This window comes from Ambystoma mexicanum, chromosome 13, assembly GCF_040938575.1.
Source record: "Ambystoma mexicanum isolate Mex_15411 chromosome 13, UKY_AmexF1_1, whole genome shotgun sequence".
Lineage (NCBI taxonomy): Eukaryota > Metazoa > Chordata > Amphibia > Caudata > Ambystomatidae > Ambystoma > Ambystoma mexicanum.
The window spans coordinates 812,668,953-812,685,595 of NC_090938.1; the positions used below are offsets into that span (position 1 = coordinate 812,668,953).

Consider the following 16,643-nt stretch of genomic DNA (forward strand, 5'->3'; position numbering starts at 1 on the left):
ACATCAGTAACCCTTCTTCTTCCAGCTGGGCTTCAAGAATAAGCAGCTTCAATAAGAAGTTTCAACTTCAACAATTCTGGTAGCTGAGAGGTCCCCAGATATACAGTTCTGTCTCTCATTCATACTGCTGAGCCAAGCTCGGGCAACCAATCGGTCAGAAGGGCATTCATACAGGCAGGCAGCCAATCAGGCTCTCAGTGCATTCAGGCCATTCACTTCCACCCAGACACCCATAACAAGGAATGTGGATTGGGGCAAGCACCCAGCCTTCAGCATGCCACACTGCATTCATGTCAGTTTCGAGCAGGGCTGTCTCATTCATTGTGTCATCCACACAGAAACCAGACACCCATAACATGAAGTGCATATTGGACACTCCATTCACCCAGGTCACACCCCGAAGGTGTACCCACAACATACAGTCACTGGGAAGGCTCCAGCCAGTCTAGCCTGGACTTCCCCACAATACCATATATGGTTCTTCCACACAACAGCCAGTCAGGAGAAGGGACAGTCAAGGCTTCCCAGGACTTTGGGAAAACAAGGTAACAGGCAATGGAAAGCAAGAGGCCACAGGGGCCATCTTGTCTCCTATCAGGAATCCACCGATTCCTATGGTAGGGCCTGGGTATCCCAAAATGGAGGATACTCGGAGCACCTGTCAAATTCAGCATGGAGCTGCCACCAGCCCATACCCTGCCTGGTGGGCCACACACATGTGCCCAAAATAATACACTAGGGGTACAGGGCTGTACCCCCACCCATGTTCACCACAACCAAAAAGAGGAAGAGCGGACAAGGGTTCCACGTGTTAAAAAACCCCTGCAAAAATATCGCCATACACAAATATAGCCTATGGCCATTCCCGACGACCATATATACGGCAATATTTTTGGTGGGGATAATATTACCTGATATCAGGACAAGGACATGGAGGCCCTGTCCCTCCAATGCATTCCAGCATCACAAATACCCTCGCAGATGAGTCATTGCCAAAGGGGAGCACCATGAACTGGAAGTCTTCTCCTGCTATTTGGAAGCGAAGGAATTTTCTGTGCGCTGGGAACATTGAAATATGTAAGTATGCATCTTTCATATCCAATGTTGCCCTGTAGTCCCCTTGTTTCAATAGGGGGATTACCTCCTCCAGGTGAGGGCTGCAGTGGTTGTATTCGGTAGGTGCTGGTGTGTGCCTCCAGGTGAGCGCTGCAGTGCTTGCCTTCTCAAGGGGATGGTGCGTGCCTCCTGGTGAGGCTGCAGTGGTTGCCTTCTAAAGGGGATGGTGTGTGTCTCCAGATGAGCGTCGCAGTGGTTGCCTTCTAAAGGGGACGGTGTGTGCCTCCAGGTGAGGCCTGCAGTGGTTGCCTTCGCTAGGTGATGGTGTGTGCATCCAGGTGAGGGCTGCAGTGGTTGCCTTCTGAAGGTGTTTGTATGCCTCCACAGGAGGGCTACAGTAGTAGCCTTCTTAAGATGATGGTGTGTGCTTCCAGTGGGACGCTGCATACGTTGCCTTCTGAAGGTGATGGGGTGTGCCTCCAGGTGAGGGCTGCAGTGGTTGCCTTCTAAAGGGGATGGTGTGTGCCTCCAGGTGAGGGCTGCAGTGGTTTCCTTCTCATGGTGATGGTGTGTATCTCCGGATGATGGCTGCAGAGGCTTTCTCCTCCGTGTTTTGGAATGCCTTGATCCAGCAGTAGCATAGTGGTGGCCTCCTCCGGGTGAGGAATACCTGGATTCAGTGGTAGTGGAGTGGCGGTCTCCTCCAGGTGAGCAATTCCTTCATCCAGTAGTAGTGGAGTGGTTGTCTCCTCCGGGTGAGGAATGCCTTCATCCAGCAGTAGCAGAGTGATGGTCTCCTCAGAGGAATGGCATGGCTTCATCCAGCAATAGTGGAGTGGTTGTCACTTTGGGGTGATGGAATGCCTTCATCCAGCAGTAGCAGAGTGGTGGTCTCCTCAGAGGAATGGCATGGCTTCATTCAGCAGTAGTGGAGTGGTGGTCTCCTCAGGGTGAGGAATGCCTCATCCAGCAGTAGCAGAGTGGTGGTCTCCTCAGAGGAATGGCCTGGGTTCATCCAGCAGTAGTGGAGTGGCTGTCTCCTCTGGGTGAGTAATTCCTTCATCCAGCAGTAGTGGAGTGCTTGTCACCTTAGGGTGATGGAATGGCTTCATCCAGCAGTAGTGGAGTGGCTGTCTCCTCCGGGTGAGTAATTCCTTCATCCAGCAGTAGTGGAGTGGTTGTTTCCTCCGGATGATGGCATGTCTTCATCCAGCAGTAGTGGAGTGGTGGTCTCCTCAGGGTGAGGAATGTCTTCTTACCAGCAGTAGTGGAGTGGTTGTTTCCTCCGGATGATGGCATGTCTTCATTCAGCAGTAGTGGAGTGGTGGTCTCCTCAGGGTGAGGAATGTCTTCTAGCAGCAGTAGTGGAGTGGCGGTTTCCTCTGGGTGAGGAATGTCTTCTACCAGCAGTAGTGGAGTGGGGGTTTCCTCTGGGTGAGGAATGCCTTCTAGCAGCAGTAGTGGAGTGGGGGTTTCCTCTGGGTGAGGAATGTCTTCTAGCAGCAGTAGTGGAGTGGGGGTTTCCTCTGGGTGAGGAATGTCTTCTAGCAGCAGTAGTGGAGTGGTGGTCTCCTCAGGGTGAGGAATGCCTTCTAGCAGCAGTAGTGGAGTGGGGGTTTCCTCAGGGTGAGGAATGCCTTCTAGCAGCAGTAGTGGAGTGGGGGTTTCCTCAGGGTGAGGAATGTCTTCTAGCAGCAGTAGTGGAGTGGTTGTCACTTTAGGGTGAGGAATGTCTTCTAGCAGCAGTAGTGGAGTGGTGGTCTCCTCAGGGTGAGGAATGTCTTCTAGCAGCAGTAGTGGAGTGGGGGTTTCCTCCGGGTGAGGAATGCCTTCATCCAGCAGTAGCAGAGTGGTGGTCTCCTCAGAGGAATGGCATGGCTTCATTCAGCAGTAGTGGAGTGCTTGTCACCTTAGGGTGATGGCATGTCTTCTAGCAGCAGTAGTGGAGTGGGGGTTTCCTCTGGGTGAGGAATGTCTTCTTACCAGCAGTAGTGGAGTGGTTGTTTCCTCCGGATGATGGCATGTCTTCATTCAGCAGTAGTGGAGTGGTGGTCTCCTCAGGGTGAGGAATGTCTTCTAGCAGCAGTAGTGGAGTGGCGGTTTCCTCTGGGTGAGGAATGTCTTCTAGCAGCAGTAGTGGAGTGGTGGTCTCCTCAGGGTGAGGAATGTCTTCTAGCAGCAGTAGTGGAGTGGTTGTCTCCTCTGGGTGAGGAATGTCTTCTACCAGCAGTAGTGGAGTGGTTGTCTCCTCTGGGTGAGGAATGTCTTCTAGCAGCAGTAGTGGAGTGGGGGTTTCCTCTGGGTGAGGAATGTCTTCTACCAGCAGTAGTGGAGTGGTTGTCTCCTCTGGGTGAGGAATGTCTTCTAGCAGCAGTAGTGGAGTGGGGGTTTCCTCAGGGTGAGGAATGTCTTCTACCAGCAGTAGTGGAGTGGCGGTGTCCTCTGGGTGAGGAATGTCTTCTAGCAGCAGTAGTGGAGTGGGGGTTTCCTCTGGGTGAGGAATGTCTTCTAGCAGCAGTAGTGGAGTGGTGGTCTCCTCTGGGTGAGGAATGTCTTCTAGCAGCAGTAGTGGAGTGGTGGTCTCCTCAGGGTGAGGAATGTCTTCTAGCAGCAGTAGTGGAGTGGTTGTCTCCTCAGGGTGAGGAATGTCTTCTACCAGCAGTAGTGGAGTGGTTGTCTCCTCAGGGTGAGGAATGTCTTCTAGCAGCAGTAGTGGAGTGGGGGTTTCCTCAGGGTGAGGAATGTCTTCTAGCAGCAGTAGTGGAGTGGGGGTTTCCTCAGGGTGAGGAATGTCTTCTAGCAGCAGTAGTGGAGTGGTGGTCTCCTCAGGGTGAGGAATGTCTTCTAGCAGCAGTAGTGGAGTGGTGGTTTCCTCTGGGTGAGGAATGGCTTCATCCAGCAGTAGTGGAGTGGCTGTCTCCTCCGGGTGAGTAATTCCTTCATCCAGCAGTAGTGGAGTGCTTGTCACCTTAGGGTGATGGAATGTCTTCTACCAGCAGTAGTGGAGTGGTTGTTTCCTCTGGGTGAGGAATGCCTTGGTCTCCTCAGAGTGAGGAATGCCTTCATCCAGCAGTAGTGGAGTGCTTGTCACCTTAGGGTGATGGAATGTCTTCTACCAGCAGTAGTGGAGTGGTGGTCTCCTCAGGGTGAGGAATGTCTTCTACCAGCAGTAGTGGAGTGGTTGTTTCCTCTGGGTGAGGAATGCCTTGGTCTCCTCAGAGTGAGGAATGCCTTCATCCAGCAATAGTGGGTGGGGGGGTTCTCCTTGGGGTGATCTGGAGCATTCCTCCCATGTGGGTGATGTAGTCACATGTCCCACCCGCCCCCTATATTTATAAAAGGCAGTTTAGGTTTTAGAGCCTCTGGGAGATCAGATAATTATTATTACTATTTATTAATGTGATACAGTTTTAAACAAATGTAAAAAACTTTACACATATTTACATCAAAAAACTGAAATTCGATTAATAAAAATAAAATTCCAAACCTTGATAAAATCCTTAATACAGTTAATAGATAATTGATACTATATATGAGGTCAGAACAGAGCATAGTTATTGTATGTATATACGTAAAAGGAGAGAGAAACACCCTCTTCATATTCATATTAAAATTAAACATTTCATACTTGCACAGCAAGAAAACCACTACATACCAGGAAGAAGCCCCCTCGAGTTTGAATTCATGAGAGCAGCGGCCTCACGCCACGCCTGATGGAGTGCAAGATGCAGTTTAGAATTGTAGGTATTAACACTGCTTCCAGAAATCTGCCTGATCCATATAATCTATATTATGAACAAACTCACCGAGATACTTTATATACTTCGTTCTCATCCTACAGCATCTCGTCAGCACATGGCGAGCCGTCTCCGGCTCGGTAGGGAGATCACAAATCCTACAGTATCTTTCTGCTAAACTCAGACCCAATTCTGGGCCCCGAGTAGTCAGAACCGGTAAGTGGTTGAGGCGCATTAATAGAATAAACCGCCTCAGATGTTCTGATGGGCATACATTTAAATAGGGTGGGGCCTTCGCATAGGTATATAGTACAAATAGGATGAAACTATAGCTTTTCAGGCTACTAAGATGGTTAAAATTATTCTGACAGTCCCACAAATTGAGGCGATTGCGCATGCTAGTAATCAGGAAATCATTTTCCCTGGCCCATTCCGGTGACCAGCTGATTTCTTCATCAGAGACCGAATCTGGCTTTCTAATTTAGCCTGTCTACCCGCCACGCAATCTTCCTTAATAGTCAAAAGTAGCCTATTTGTTGGTTTATTATTGAGCCTGATATAGAATTCCATCCTCTTCCTTAAGACCGTGGCTCTACGAGAGAAGATTCCTAGCTCGAGTCTAATGATCGCCATGGGGATACACTGGGGAAGGCCAAGAATTTTTCTCCAAAACTTACCCTCTACCAGTTGTAGCCATCCTAAATTCATGTTTATCAAAGGTTCTAAACCATACGTCACCATGGGGGCCAGGCATTGAATATACAGCTGACGTGCTGCCCAAATTGAAAATCCACACTGATCTCGTGTGAACTTATACATTAAGGCTGTGAGTTGAGCTGCTTTTGTTCTACGCTCCTGAATGCAAGTGAAATAATTTCCTTTACTGTCAAATTCTACCCCCAGATATCTGTACATATGAGTGTATTCAATTTCGATCAAGGCCATCGTCATTCTCGGTCTAGCCACTCTACCAGCAGTATATAGCAATAGCTTAGTTTTACTATTATTAATAACTAATTCATTGTTTTCTGCATATCGCCATAGCTGATTTTCCGTGGTATCCTGAGATCAGCCAGTGTGATCCATGATCACCAAATCGTCCGCATAAGCCAGGAGTGGGCAGTGGCAGGAGCCTATTTTAGGGGGACAGTTATTAATCCCTGAGAGGCATTTTGGGTACATCTGAAACAAACAAATTATATAGGGTAGGAGCTGTCACACATCCTTGCTTTACCCCTCGACTCTGGGGAATGGGTCTGGTCACTGAACCCAAATTATCCAACCTAACTTGAACAGTGTTATTAGAATGTAGGAGCTCCAGATAATACAATAAAGATTCGGGACAGCCCAAATTCCTCAATGTGTTCCATAGGAGGGAGCGGTTAACCCAATCAAAGGCCGCCTTGAAATCTACATATAGAGCGTATAGTGAAGGGTTAGAACGGGCCAATGCCTTATTTCTCAGAGTATTCATAACAAATATATTGTTAGAAGTAGAATAGCCTGCTCTAAAACCGCTTTGAAATTGATCTAATATACCAGCGTTCTCTACCCATATTAGCAATTCTTTCAAAATAAGGGCTGCAAACAATTTCCCAGAACAATCCAGCATAGATAAGAGCCGGTAGTTCGTAGGATCGGACCTACTGCCTTTTTTGAAAACGGGTATGATGATGGCTGCCTGCCAAGATGTCGGTATACTACCCTCATATAATACCTAATCAAACAATATTTTCAAAAGGTTTGCCCAGAAAGGGGGGTTGTTTCTCAGCACCATATTAGAGAGGCCATTTGGCCCTGGAGCTCGTGAAGTATTTAATGACTTGATTCTATTTTGCAGATCCTCCACAGAAACAGAGAATGGGGGAATATGGGGTTTGCTAGCAGTAGGAATAAAAATCTTACAGCTGCTCCCCATATTTCTCATTCCCAGAAAGGAGATCCATTCATCACACCCTATAGGATTAACCATGCTGGATATAGTTTTCCCTTTCGCTTTCCCTAGTATAGACCAGATTTTACGAGGGTTCTTGCCACATAATGTTCTAACTGTATGTTGCCATCTCTCCACTTTCCTGATATTTGTATGTATTTTTAGCCATACTTGGTAAGCAACATTCAGCTTTCTTGTTTTGAGAGCTATAACCTTTTTGGGTTCAGGGCCATTTCTGATATGTCTCATGTCTTGCGCTTCCTATGTCTAATTGCACGGTCATATTTTAACTCGTTTGAGGCCTTACCCACCATCAGCCCCATTTTACAAGAGCCGTGTAAGCCAGAGAATTTGCTAATCCAGCTTTCTATTTGTTTGGGTGACATTTGCATAAACATATTTGATTGTTCAGTCCCCCACTCACCAGACGCCCTTGTGGCCTTTAGAATAATATTCGCTGACCAAGAAATACGATTTAGGGAGTGGTTGATTACGAGATCTCCCAGATTTGCAGTTTCTACATTAAGGTGGCTGTATCCCAGAGATAATATCAAGGGGTCGTGGTCACTCCATTTATATTCCTTCACCCTCATATCTTTAACGATTGATGCAATCTCCACACTTGTGTAGATATAATCGAGGGTGCTCTCGTTACTCCCATTCTTCCGGGTAAATTTACCGGGACTATCATTTCTAGTTCGACCATTAATTATTTCAAGGTCCCAGCATTCAAAGAAATCCCTCCAGCACATCCCCTCATTATCAGTAAAAGCCTGATTCCAAAAACTATTATTCGCTAAGTACTGATTATTGCTTATACCACCACCACCACTATTGATTCTACAATTTAGATCCCCGGCCACAATACCAAAATATCTGTCATTGGTTAATTTCCAATTGCTTAAAAGATTGTGCAGAGTATCTTGTATGCACTCTCTATACTTCGCACCCGGGGGATTATATACATTTATTAACAATATTTCTTCCCATCTTGCTTTTATTCTGAGGGTCAGGGCAGCAGCACACAAATAGTTACTGTCCACTGGGATCATTCTGCTTTTAATCTTATTAGATATCCCTATAGCTACGCCCCCATAAGGTCGTCCGCGTAAGCCTTTCTTAGCAAGGGTGGGGTATGTAGCGTAACCATCAATGGCTGTCTGCTGCAGCAGCCAAGTTTCTTGTAATAAAATGATGGGATATTTGTTTATCAATAGTAGGGAACCCTTATTAGTAAGAAAATGCTGATGACCATGTGTATTCCAACTTAGCAGGGTATAATCTCATGTTTGTTGTAGAACTAAAGGCAGCGAATCTGCCAACCATGGCAAAGTGTTTTGGATATCTGACATCTGTGCTTCCTTTCCCATAATTTGGGGAGGTATACCACTCTTGTTTTGGGCTGCCATTGGCTCAGCGCTTGGAAGTGAGGGATCTTCCTTCTCTTTACAGGCATGTACTTCCACCCCCACTTGTAAAAGGCATTGTTTATGCGATCAAATCAATTGGGCTGATGCCAGGACACAGCAATGGAGAGCTGTCACATTGGGATTACATACAGTAAGTGGTTCCACAAAGGAGAAGTCTTCCGAGCGGATAAACCGCAATTATGGAATCAGATGCAATTTATTCAGGACCTCCGTTCTTGTCAACCACTTATGCCTCTTCTTTTGATTTAAGTTTTTAATAATGCATATTTGACTTGCATTAGGATCGTCTATTTCTGTTGCTTCCATTGGGTTGTGTGGCCCCTTGGCATCGACATTATCATCCCCACATTGATTCGAACATTTCGTGTCCTCTTCAGCTAAGCTGGTAGAAATGTTAGAATCTGGATCCTCAAGGATCGTGCTGTTAACTTCCTGTGTTATGTCCAGGATAATCCAGCTTGTTAAGGTCCCTAATCCTTTCTTAGCACATTTCCTAGTTTCCCGCCTCCTGCGTTTTGCTTTTTTAGCACGGGTTGCTGGAACATTAGTAGCAGGTAAGGGGGAAGCTATTTCGACTACCAAGTTTTTAGAGGCTAGACGTCTTTGTTGCCGTCGCTGCTTTTTTGTCAGGGGTGCTTCCAAGCCATTCTCTACAGGCTTGTCTGATTTGTCGGGTGCCATCAGTGCAACCGGCCACCCAGCTCCATTTGGGGGTTGCTGATTTGATAGATCTTGCCCCATAGATGTAACAGAATTAGGAAGCCCCAACTGTATTATCGAATTGGTGTGGATCCTCCCGCATAGTTTTAACAGAATTTTCATGGCAAATTGGAGAGATGCCACTGCGGCTTGCAATTCTACAATGGCTATGTTATTGCAGTCCTCAATGTTTCTGCTATCTCCCCTATCCATGCACTCCGGGTCTTCAGATCCAATATATAGGTTTGGAGAAGTTGATAACCGCTCAACTGTTGGGACCACTGGGGAAATAGAGGTAGGGTGCATAGAGTGGGTACACGATAAGTTAGAAGTTGAGTTGCCTGGTTGTCTTGGGCTAACAGATCCCCTGAGACTTTGCTGCTCCCCCTGAGCTGCATTTAGAACCTGGGCCTCAACCACAAGTGGACAATCGTTTAATGCAGTGGAGGGTTTGTTTAGAGAGGCCATCGATTTTTGAATTGATTATTATCAATGTCATTATAATTAGTATTATCCAGGGTAATACTATTATTATGTTGGAATGGGGGTGGAAAATTACAATCTTCAGCTACTGACTTATCCGCAGTGGTGGTTTCCTTTATGTTGTTTTTCCCAAACACAGCTGGGATAGTCCCTTTAATCAATCTACCCACCTCCTCCCTAGTGTTGATATGCTTATTTACTTTCTGCGGTGGATTATCCCTGGGCCCTTCTTGGCCTTTATGCAAGTTATATCGGGTTTTGTTCTGCCTTGTTTTGGCCATGAGGTCAAGCAGACCTTGGCCTCCCTTCTTCTTAGGTGGATGTAGCGATGGAATAAATAAGCACAAACGTGCTAGTATAGTCTCACTTGAATTATACCGGCTTCCACAGTATGTAAGATCAGAGGTGCACCAAGGCACAATGTAGTTGTAGGTATGCGAGATAAATAACTCACCGCCTCGAATGTCAAGTTGGCGATATCACCTCAGCGCCAAACAGTCGCAAAACAGTCGGCGCCCTTCACCCCTGTCAGGCTTAACGCCGCAAGGGTGGTAGCCTGGTCTTTTTACTGCTCCCGAGGTCACGTGGTCTGGGCACGTGTGGTGAGTGGCCCCGCCTCCTCCAGGAAGGGTGCAGCAGGGATAGTAGCGGCAAGAGTCGAGGAGCAACTCGCAGTGCCGGCTCTTTGATTGTAGGCTCCAGTCAATGTAAAATCACCAGTTCTTTGTAAAAAACAAATGATCTGCTGACCTGCACCCCCACTTCCTTGCAAACCACCAACTAGTCCCCCCAAGACCCAAGTTCCTATAGTCAAAGATTCTTAGCCTGCCAGGTCTAGAGGCTTGAACTCTGACCCTGTGCATGGGTGCACCTACACAAGCAGACTCCTTAATGTATCCACCTGCTCACCCGCGTATCATAATGCAGCGCTATGGTGTGCGGTCACCAGGCCGCCATCTTACCTTACTGTGCAGGTACCGGTGATCGTACTCCTGAAGGGGCGTCCCATCCAGGAGGATCCTGCCAGCCTGCGGCTCATAGAAGCGCTCCAGGAGAGCCACGCAGGATGACTTACCAGCCGAGGAAGGGCCTATGAGGGCTGTTACTGTACCCGGCCTCAGCTCAAATGAGACAGCCTAGGGAGAAAAAGAGAGACTGGTGATTAGTAGAGATGAGAGAGTCTCATGGATACTTTACTATATCCATGTTATTTCTCTCTGGTGAGGTGTAAAGTGCTGCCGCCCTAGTGGGGGAATAAGAATCTGCAGCCATTTACAGCACGGCCCTAGCCATGGATGAACCTTCCAGCACCACCTAGTGTTTATCTGCAGAAATGTGAAGAACACAGAGCACTTCCAATGAAGAATTGTATTAGCAGAATGCCCCGCTGCAGACTATGCACACACAATCTGACCTCAGGGTAAAGGGGCAAAGGAGAAGCTTGAAGGCCTGAAGCCATCCAGAGCCCCCTGGGAAGGGGAACGCCTTCACGTACCTTCAGCACTGGAATGTTCGGCTGGCTGGGGTAGGAGAAAGCCACGTTCTCAAAGGTGACGTGACCATGCAGTGTTGCTGGTGCCAGCGTGCCGGGAGGCGAGATCTGTGGAGTGCGGTTCATGTACTCGAAGATCTTCTCAGAGGCTCCGACGGCTCCTTTCACATCGGGGTACATCCTGAGGAGCACCTGATTCAGGGGAGACAGTGATTAAGACAGCAGCACACTCAGACACACTAGGGCTGTCAGCAGGCATACGGTAGCAAGATACCCTGCATAGGTGTAGGCACATAGGATAGCTGATCTTCAGGGGCACAGGAGGCATGCTGTGATGCCAATCCCCGGGGGCACTGGAGCATGGGACGAAACATACCCCTGATGGGCACTGGAGGCAGGTGGTCATATGTCGTATGGTGAAGCTTGCTCCCAATGGAAAACACTTCACCTGCTCAACTCACCAGAAGAAAGCAAGGGTGACAGAGGAGGAAGATGTACAAGGAGCGAAGGTGGGTGGAGTTGGACGCAGGAGAGTAGCGAGGGTAGAATTACATTCAGAGACAGGGAGAGGAATATCAGGGCATGAGAGGAAGAAGACAGAGCCTGGTAGAGTGTTACATTCAGAGACAGGGAGAGGAATATCAGGGCATGAGAGGAAGAAGACAGAGCATGGTAGAGTGTTACATTCAGAGACAGGGAGAGGAATATCAGTGCATGAGAGGAAGAAGACAGAGCCTGGTAGAGTGTTACATTCAGAGACAGGGAGAGGAATATCAGGGCGTGGGAAGAAGAAGCCAGAGCCTGGTGGACTGTTACATTCAGAGACAGGGGGAGGAATATCAGTGCATGAGAGGAAGAAGACAGAACCTGGTAGAGTGTTACATTCAGAGACAGGGAGAGGAATATCAGGGCATGAGATGAAGAGACAGAGCCTGGTAGAGTGTTACATTCAGAGACAGGGAGAGGAATATCAGGGCATGAGAGGAAGAAAACAGAGTCTGGTAGAGTGTTGCATTCAGAGACAGGGAGAGGAATATCAGGGCATGAGAGGAAGAAGACAGAGCCTGGTAGAGTGTTACATTCAGAGACAGGGAGAGGAATATCAGGGCATGAGAGGAAGAAGACAGAGCCTGGTAGAGTGTTACATTCAGAGACAGGGAGAGGAATATCAGGGCATGAGAGGAAGAAGACAGAGCCTGGTAGAGTGTTACATTCAGAGACAGGGAGAGGAATATCAGGGCATGAGAGGAAGAAAACAGAGTCTGGTAGAGTGTTACATTCAGAGACAGGGAGAGGAATATCAGGGCATGAGAGGAAGACACCAGAGCCTGGTAGAGTGTTACATTCAGAGACAGGGAGATCAGGGCATGAGATGAAGAGACAGAGCCTGGTAGAGTGTTACATTCAGAGACAGGGAGAGGAATATCAGGGCATGAGAGGGAGAAGACAGAGCCTGGTAGAGTGTTACATTCAGAGACAGGGAGAGGAATATCAGGGCATGAGATGAAGAGACAGAGCCTGGTAGAGTGTTACATTCAGAGACAGGGAGAGGAATATCAGGGCATGAGATGAAGACACCAGAGCCTGGTAGAGCGTTACATTCAGAGACAGGGAGAGGAATATCAGGGCATGAGAGGAAGAAGACAGAGCCTGGTAGAGTGTTACATTCAGAGACAGGGAGAGGAATATCAGGGCGTGAGAGGAAGAAGACAGAGCCTGGTAGAGTGTTACATTCAGAGACAGGGAGAGGAATATCAGGGCATGAGATGAAGAGACAGAGCCTGGTAGAGTGTTACATTCAGAGACAGGGAGAGGAATATCAGGGCATGAGAGGAAGAAAACAGAGTCTGGTAGAGTGTTGCATTCAGAGACAGGGAGAGGAATATCAGGGCATGAGAGGGAGAAGACAGAGTCTGGTAGAGTGTTACATTCAGAGACAGGGAGAGGAATATCAGGGCATGAGAGGAAGAAGCCAGAGCCTGGCAGAGTGTTACATTCAGAGACAGGGAGAGGAATATCAGGGCATGAGAGGAAGAAGCCAGAGCCTGGTAGAGTGTTACATTCAGAGACAGGGAGAGGAATATCAGGGCATGAGATGAAGAGACAGAGCCAGGTAGAGTGTTACATTCAGAGACAGGGAGAGGAATATCAGGGCATGAGAGGAAGAAGCCAGAGCCTGGTAGAGTGTTACATTCAGAGACAGGGAGAGGAATATCAGGGCATGAGAGGAAGAAGCCAGAGCCTGGTAGAGTGTTACATTCAGAGACAGGGAGAGGAATATCAGGGCATGAGAGGAAGAAGCCAGAGCCTGGTAGAGTGTTACATTCAGAGACAGGGAGAGGAATATCAGGGAATGAGAGGAAGAAGACAGAGCCTTGTAGAGTGTTACATTCAGAGACAGGGAGAGGAATATCAGGGCGTGAGAGAAGAAGCCAGAGCCTGGTAGAGCGTTACATTCAGAGCGAGGGAGAGGAATATCAGGGCATGAGATGAAGAGACAGAGCCTGGTAGAGTGTTACATTCAGAGACAGGGAGAGGAATATCAGGGCATGAGAGGAAGAAGACAGAGCCTGGTAGAGTGTTACATTCAGAGACAGGGAGAGGAATATCATGGCATGAGAGGAAGAAGCTAGAGCCTGGTAGAGTGTTACATTCAGAGACAGGGAGAGGAATATCAGGGCATGAGAGGAAGAAGACAGAGCCTGGTAGAGTGTTACATTCAGAGACAGGGAGAGGAATATCAGGGCATGAGAGGAAGAAGACAGAGCCTGGTAGAGTGTTACATTCAGAGACAGGGAGAGGAATATCAGGGCATGAGAGGAAGAAGCCAGAGCCTGGCGGAGTGTTACATTCAGAGACAGGGAGAGGAATATCAGGGCATGAGAGGAAGAAGCCAGAGCCTGGCAGAGTGTTACATTCAGAGACAGGGAGAGGAATATCAGGGCATGAGAGGAAGAAGACAGAGCCTGGTAGAGTGTTACATTCAGAGACAGGGAGAGGAATATCAGGGCATGAGAGGAAGAAGCCAGAGCCTGGTAGAGTGTGACATTCAGAGACAGGGAGATCAGGGCATGTGAGGAAGAAGACAGAGCCTGGTAGAGTGTTACATTCAGAAACAGGGAGAGGAATATCAGGGCATGAGATGAAGAGACAGAGCCCGGTAGAGTGTTACATTCAGAGACAGGGAGAGGAATATCAGGGCAGGAGAGGAAGAAGACAGAGCCTGGTAGAGTGTTACATTCAGAGGCAGGGAGAGGAATATCAAGGCATGAGAGGGAGAACACAGAGCCTGGTAGAGTGTTACATTCAGAGACAGGGAGAGGAATATCAGGGCATGAGAGGAAGAAGACAGAGCCTGGTAGAGTGTTACATTCAGAGACAGGGAGAGGAATATCAGGGCATGAGAGGAAGAAGCCAGAGCCTGGCAGAGTGTTACATTCAGAGACAGGGAGAGGAATATCAGGGCATGAGAGGAAGAAGACAGAGCCTGGCAGAGTGTTACATTCAGAGACAGGGAGAGGAATATCAGGGCATGAGAGGAAGATGACAGAGACTGGTAGAGTGTTACATTCAGAGACAGAGAGATCAGCGCATGAGAGGAAGAAGCCAGAGCCTGGTAGAGTGTTACATTCAGCCAGGGAGATCAGGGCATGAGAGGAAGAAGACAGAGCCTGGTAGAGTGTTGCATTCAGAGACAGGGAGAGGAATATCAGGGCATGAGAGGGAGAAGACAGAGCCTGGTAGAGTGTTGCATTCAGAGACAGGGAGAGGAATATCAGGGCATGAGAGGAAGAAGACAGAGCCTGGTGGAGTGTTACATTCAGAGACAGGGAGAGGAATATCAGGGCGTGGGAGGAAGAAGCCAGAGCCTGGTAGAGTGTTACATTCAGAGACAGGGAGAGGAATATCAGGGCGTGGGAGGAAGAAGCCAGAGCCTGGTAGAGTGTTACATTCAGACAGGGAGATCAGGGCATGAGAGAAAGAAGACAGAGCATGGTAGAGTGTTACATTCAGAGACAGGGAGAGGAATATCAGGGCTTGAGAGGAAGAAGCCAGAGCCTGGTAGAGTGTTCCATTCAGAGACAGGGGGAGGAATATCAGGGCTTGAGAGGAAGAAGCCAGAGCCCGGTAGAGTGTTACATTCAGAGACAGGGAGATCAGGGCATGAGAGGAAGAAGACAGAGCCTGGTAGAGTGTTACATTCAGAGACACGGAGAGGAATATCAGGGCATGAAAGGAAGAAGACCGAGCCTGGTAGAGTGTTACATTCAGAGACAGGGAGAGGAATATCAGGGCATGAGAGGAAGAAGCCAGAGCCTGGTGGAGTGTTACATTCAGAGACAGGGAGAGGTATATCAGGGCATGAGAGGGAGAAGACAGAGCCCGGTAGAGTGTTACATTCAGAGACAGGGAGATCAGGGCATGAGAGGAAGAAGACAGAGCCTGGTAGAGTGTTACATTCAGAGACAGGGAGAGGAATATCAGGGCGTGGGAGGAAGAAGCCAGAGCCTGGTAGAGTGTTACATTCAGAGACAGGGAGAGGAATATCAGGGCATGAGAGGAAGAGACAGAGCCTGGTAGAGTGTTACATTCAGACAGGGGATCAGGGCATGAGAGAAAGAAGACAGAGCCTGGTAGAGTGTTACCTTCAGAAACAGGGAGAGGAATATCAGGGCATGAGAGGAAGAAGACAGAGCCTGGTAGAGTGTTACATTCAGACAGGGGATCAGGGCGTGAGAGGAATAAGCCAGAGCCTGGTGGAGTGTTACATTCAGAGACAGGGAGAGGAATATCAGGGCGTGGGAGGAAGAAGCCAGAGCCTGGTAGAGTGTTACATTCAGAGACAGGGAGAGGAATATCAGGGCATGAGAGGAAGAGACAGAGCCTGGTAGAGTGTTACATTCAGACAGGGGATCAGGGCATGAGAGAAAGAAGACAGAGCCTGGTAGAGTGTTACCTTCAGAAACAGGGAGAGGAATATCAGGGCATGAGAGGAAGAAGCCAGAGCCTGGTAGAGTGTTACATTCAGACAGGGGATCAGGGCGTGAGAGGAAGAAGCCAGAGCCTGGTAGAGTGTTACATTCAGAGACAGGGAGATCAGGGCCTGAGAGGAAGAAGACAGAGCCTGGGAGGGTGTTACATTCAGAGACAGGGAGAGGAATATCAGGGCATGAGAGGAAGAAGACAGAGCCTGGGAGGGTGTTACATTCAGAGACAGGGAGATCAGGGCCTGAGAGGAAGAAGACAGAGCCTGGGAGGGTGTTACATTCAGAGACAGGGAGAGGAATATCAGGGCATGAGAGGAAGAAGCCAGAGCCTGGTAGAGTGTTACATTCAGAGACAGGGAGAGGAATATCAGGGCATGAGAGGAAGAAGACAGAGCCTGGGAGGGTGTTACATTCAGAGACAGGGAAAGGAATACCAGGGCATGAGGAAGAAGACAGAGCCTGGTAGAGTGTTACATTCAGAGACAGGGAGAGGAATATCAGGGCATGAGAGGAAGACGCCAGAGCCTGGTAGAGTGTTACATTCAGAGACAGAGAGAGGAATATCAGGGCATGAGAGGAAGAAGACAGAGCCTGGTAGAGTGTTACATTCAGAGACAGGGAGAGGAATATCAGGGTATGAGAGGGAGAACACAGAGCCTGGTAGAGTGTTACATTCAGAGACAGGGAGAGGAATATCAGGGCATGAGAGGAAGAAGACAGAGCCTTGTAGAGTGTTACATTCAGAGACAGGGAGAGGAATATCAGGGCATGAGATGAAGAGACAGAGCCTGGTAGAGTGTTACATTCAGAGACAGGGAGAGGAAT

At 48.4% G+C, this 16,643-nt stretch overlaps 1 protein-coding gene across 7 annotated transcripts in view; it reads right to left on the reverse strand.

Moving 5' to 3' along the window:
• Positions 1-16,643, reverse strand: part of LOC138522049 (antigen peptide transporter 1-like) — a 142,202-nt gene that overhangs the window by 52,609 nt on the left and 72,950 nt on the right. For all 7 annotated transcript variants that reach the window (XM_069635274.1, XM_069635280.1, XM_069635278.1 and 4 more), the window contains exons 8-9: positions 10,834-11,022; positions 10,301-10,474 (exon numbers count right to left, since the gene is read on the reverse strand). In XM_069635274.1, the coding sequence (XP_069491375.1) occupies positions 10,301-10,474; positions 10,834-11,022 (363 nt within the window). The remainder of the gene's footprint in view (positions 1-10,300; positions 10,475-10,833; positions 11,023-16,643) is intronic.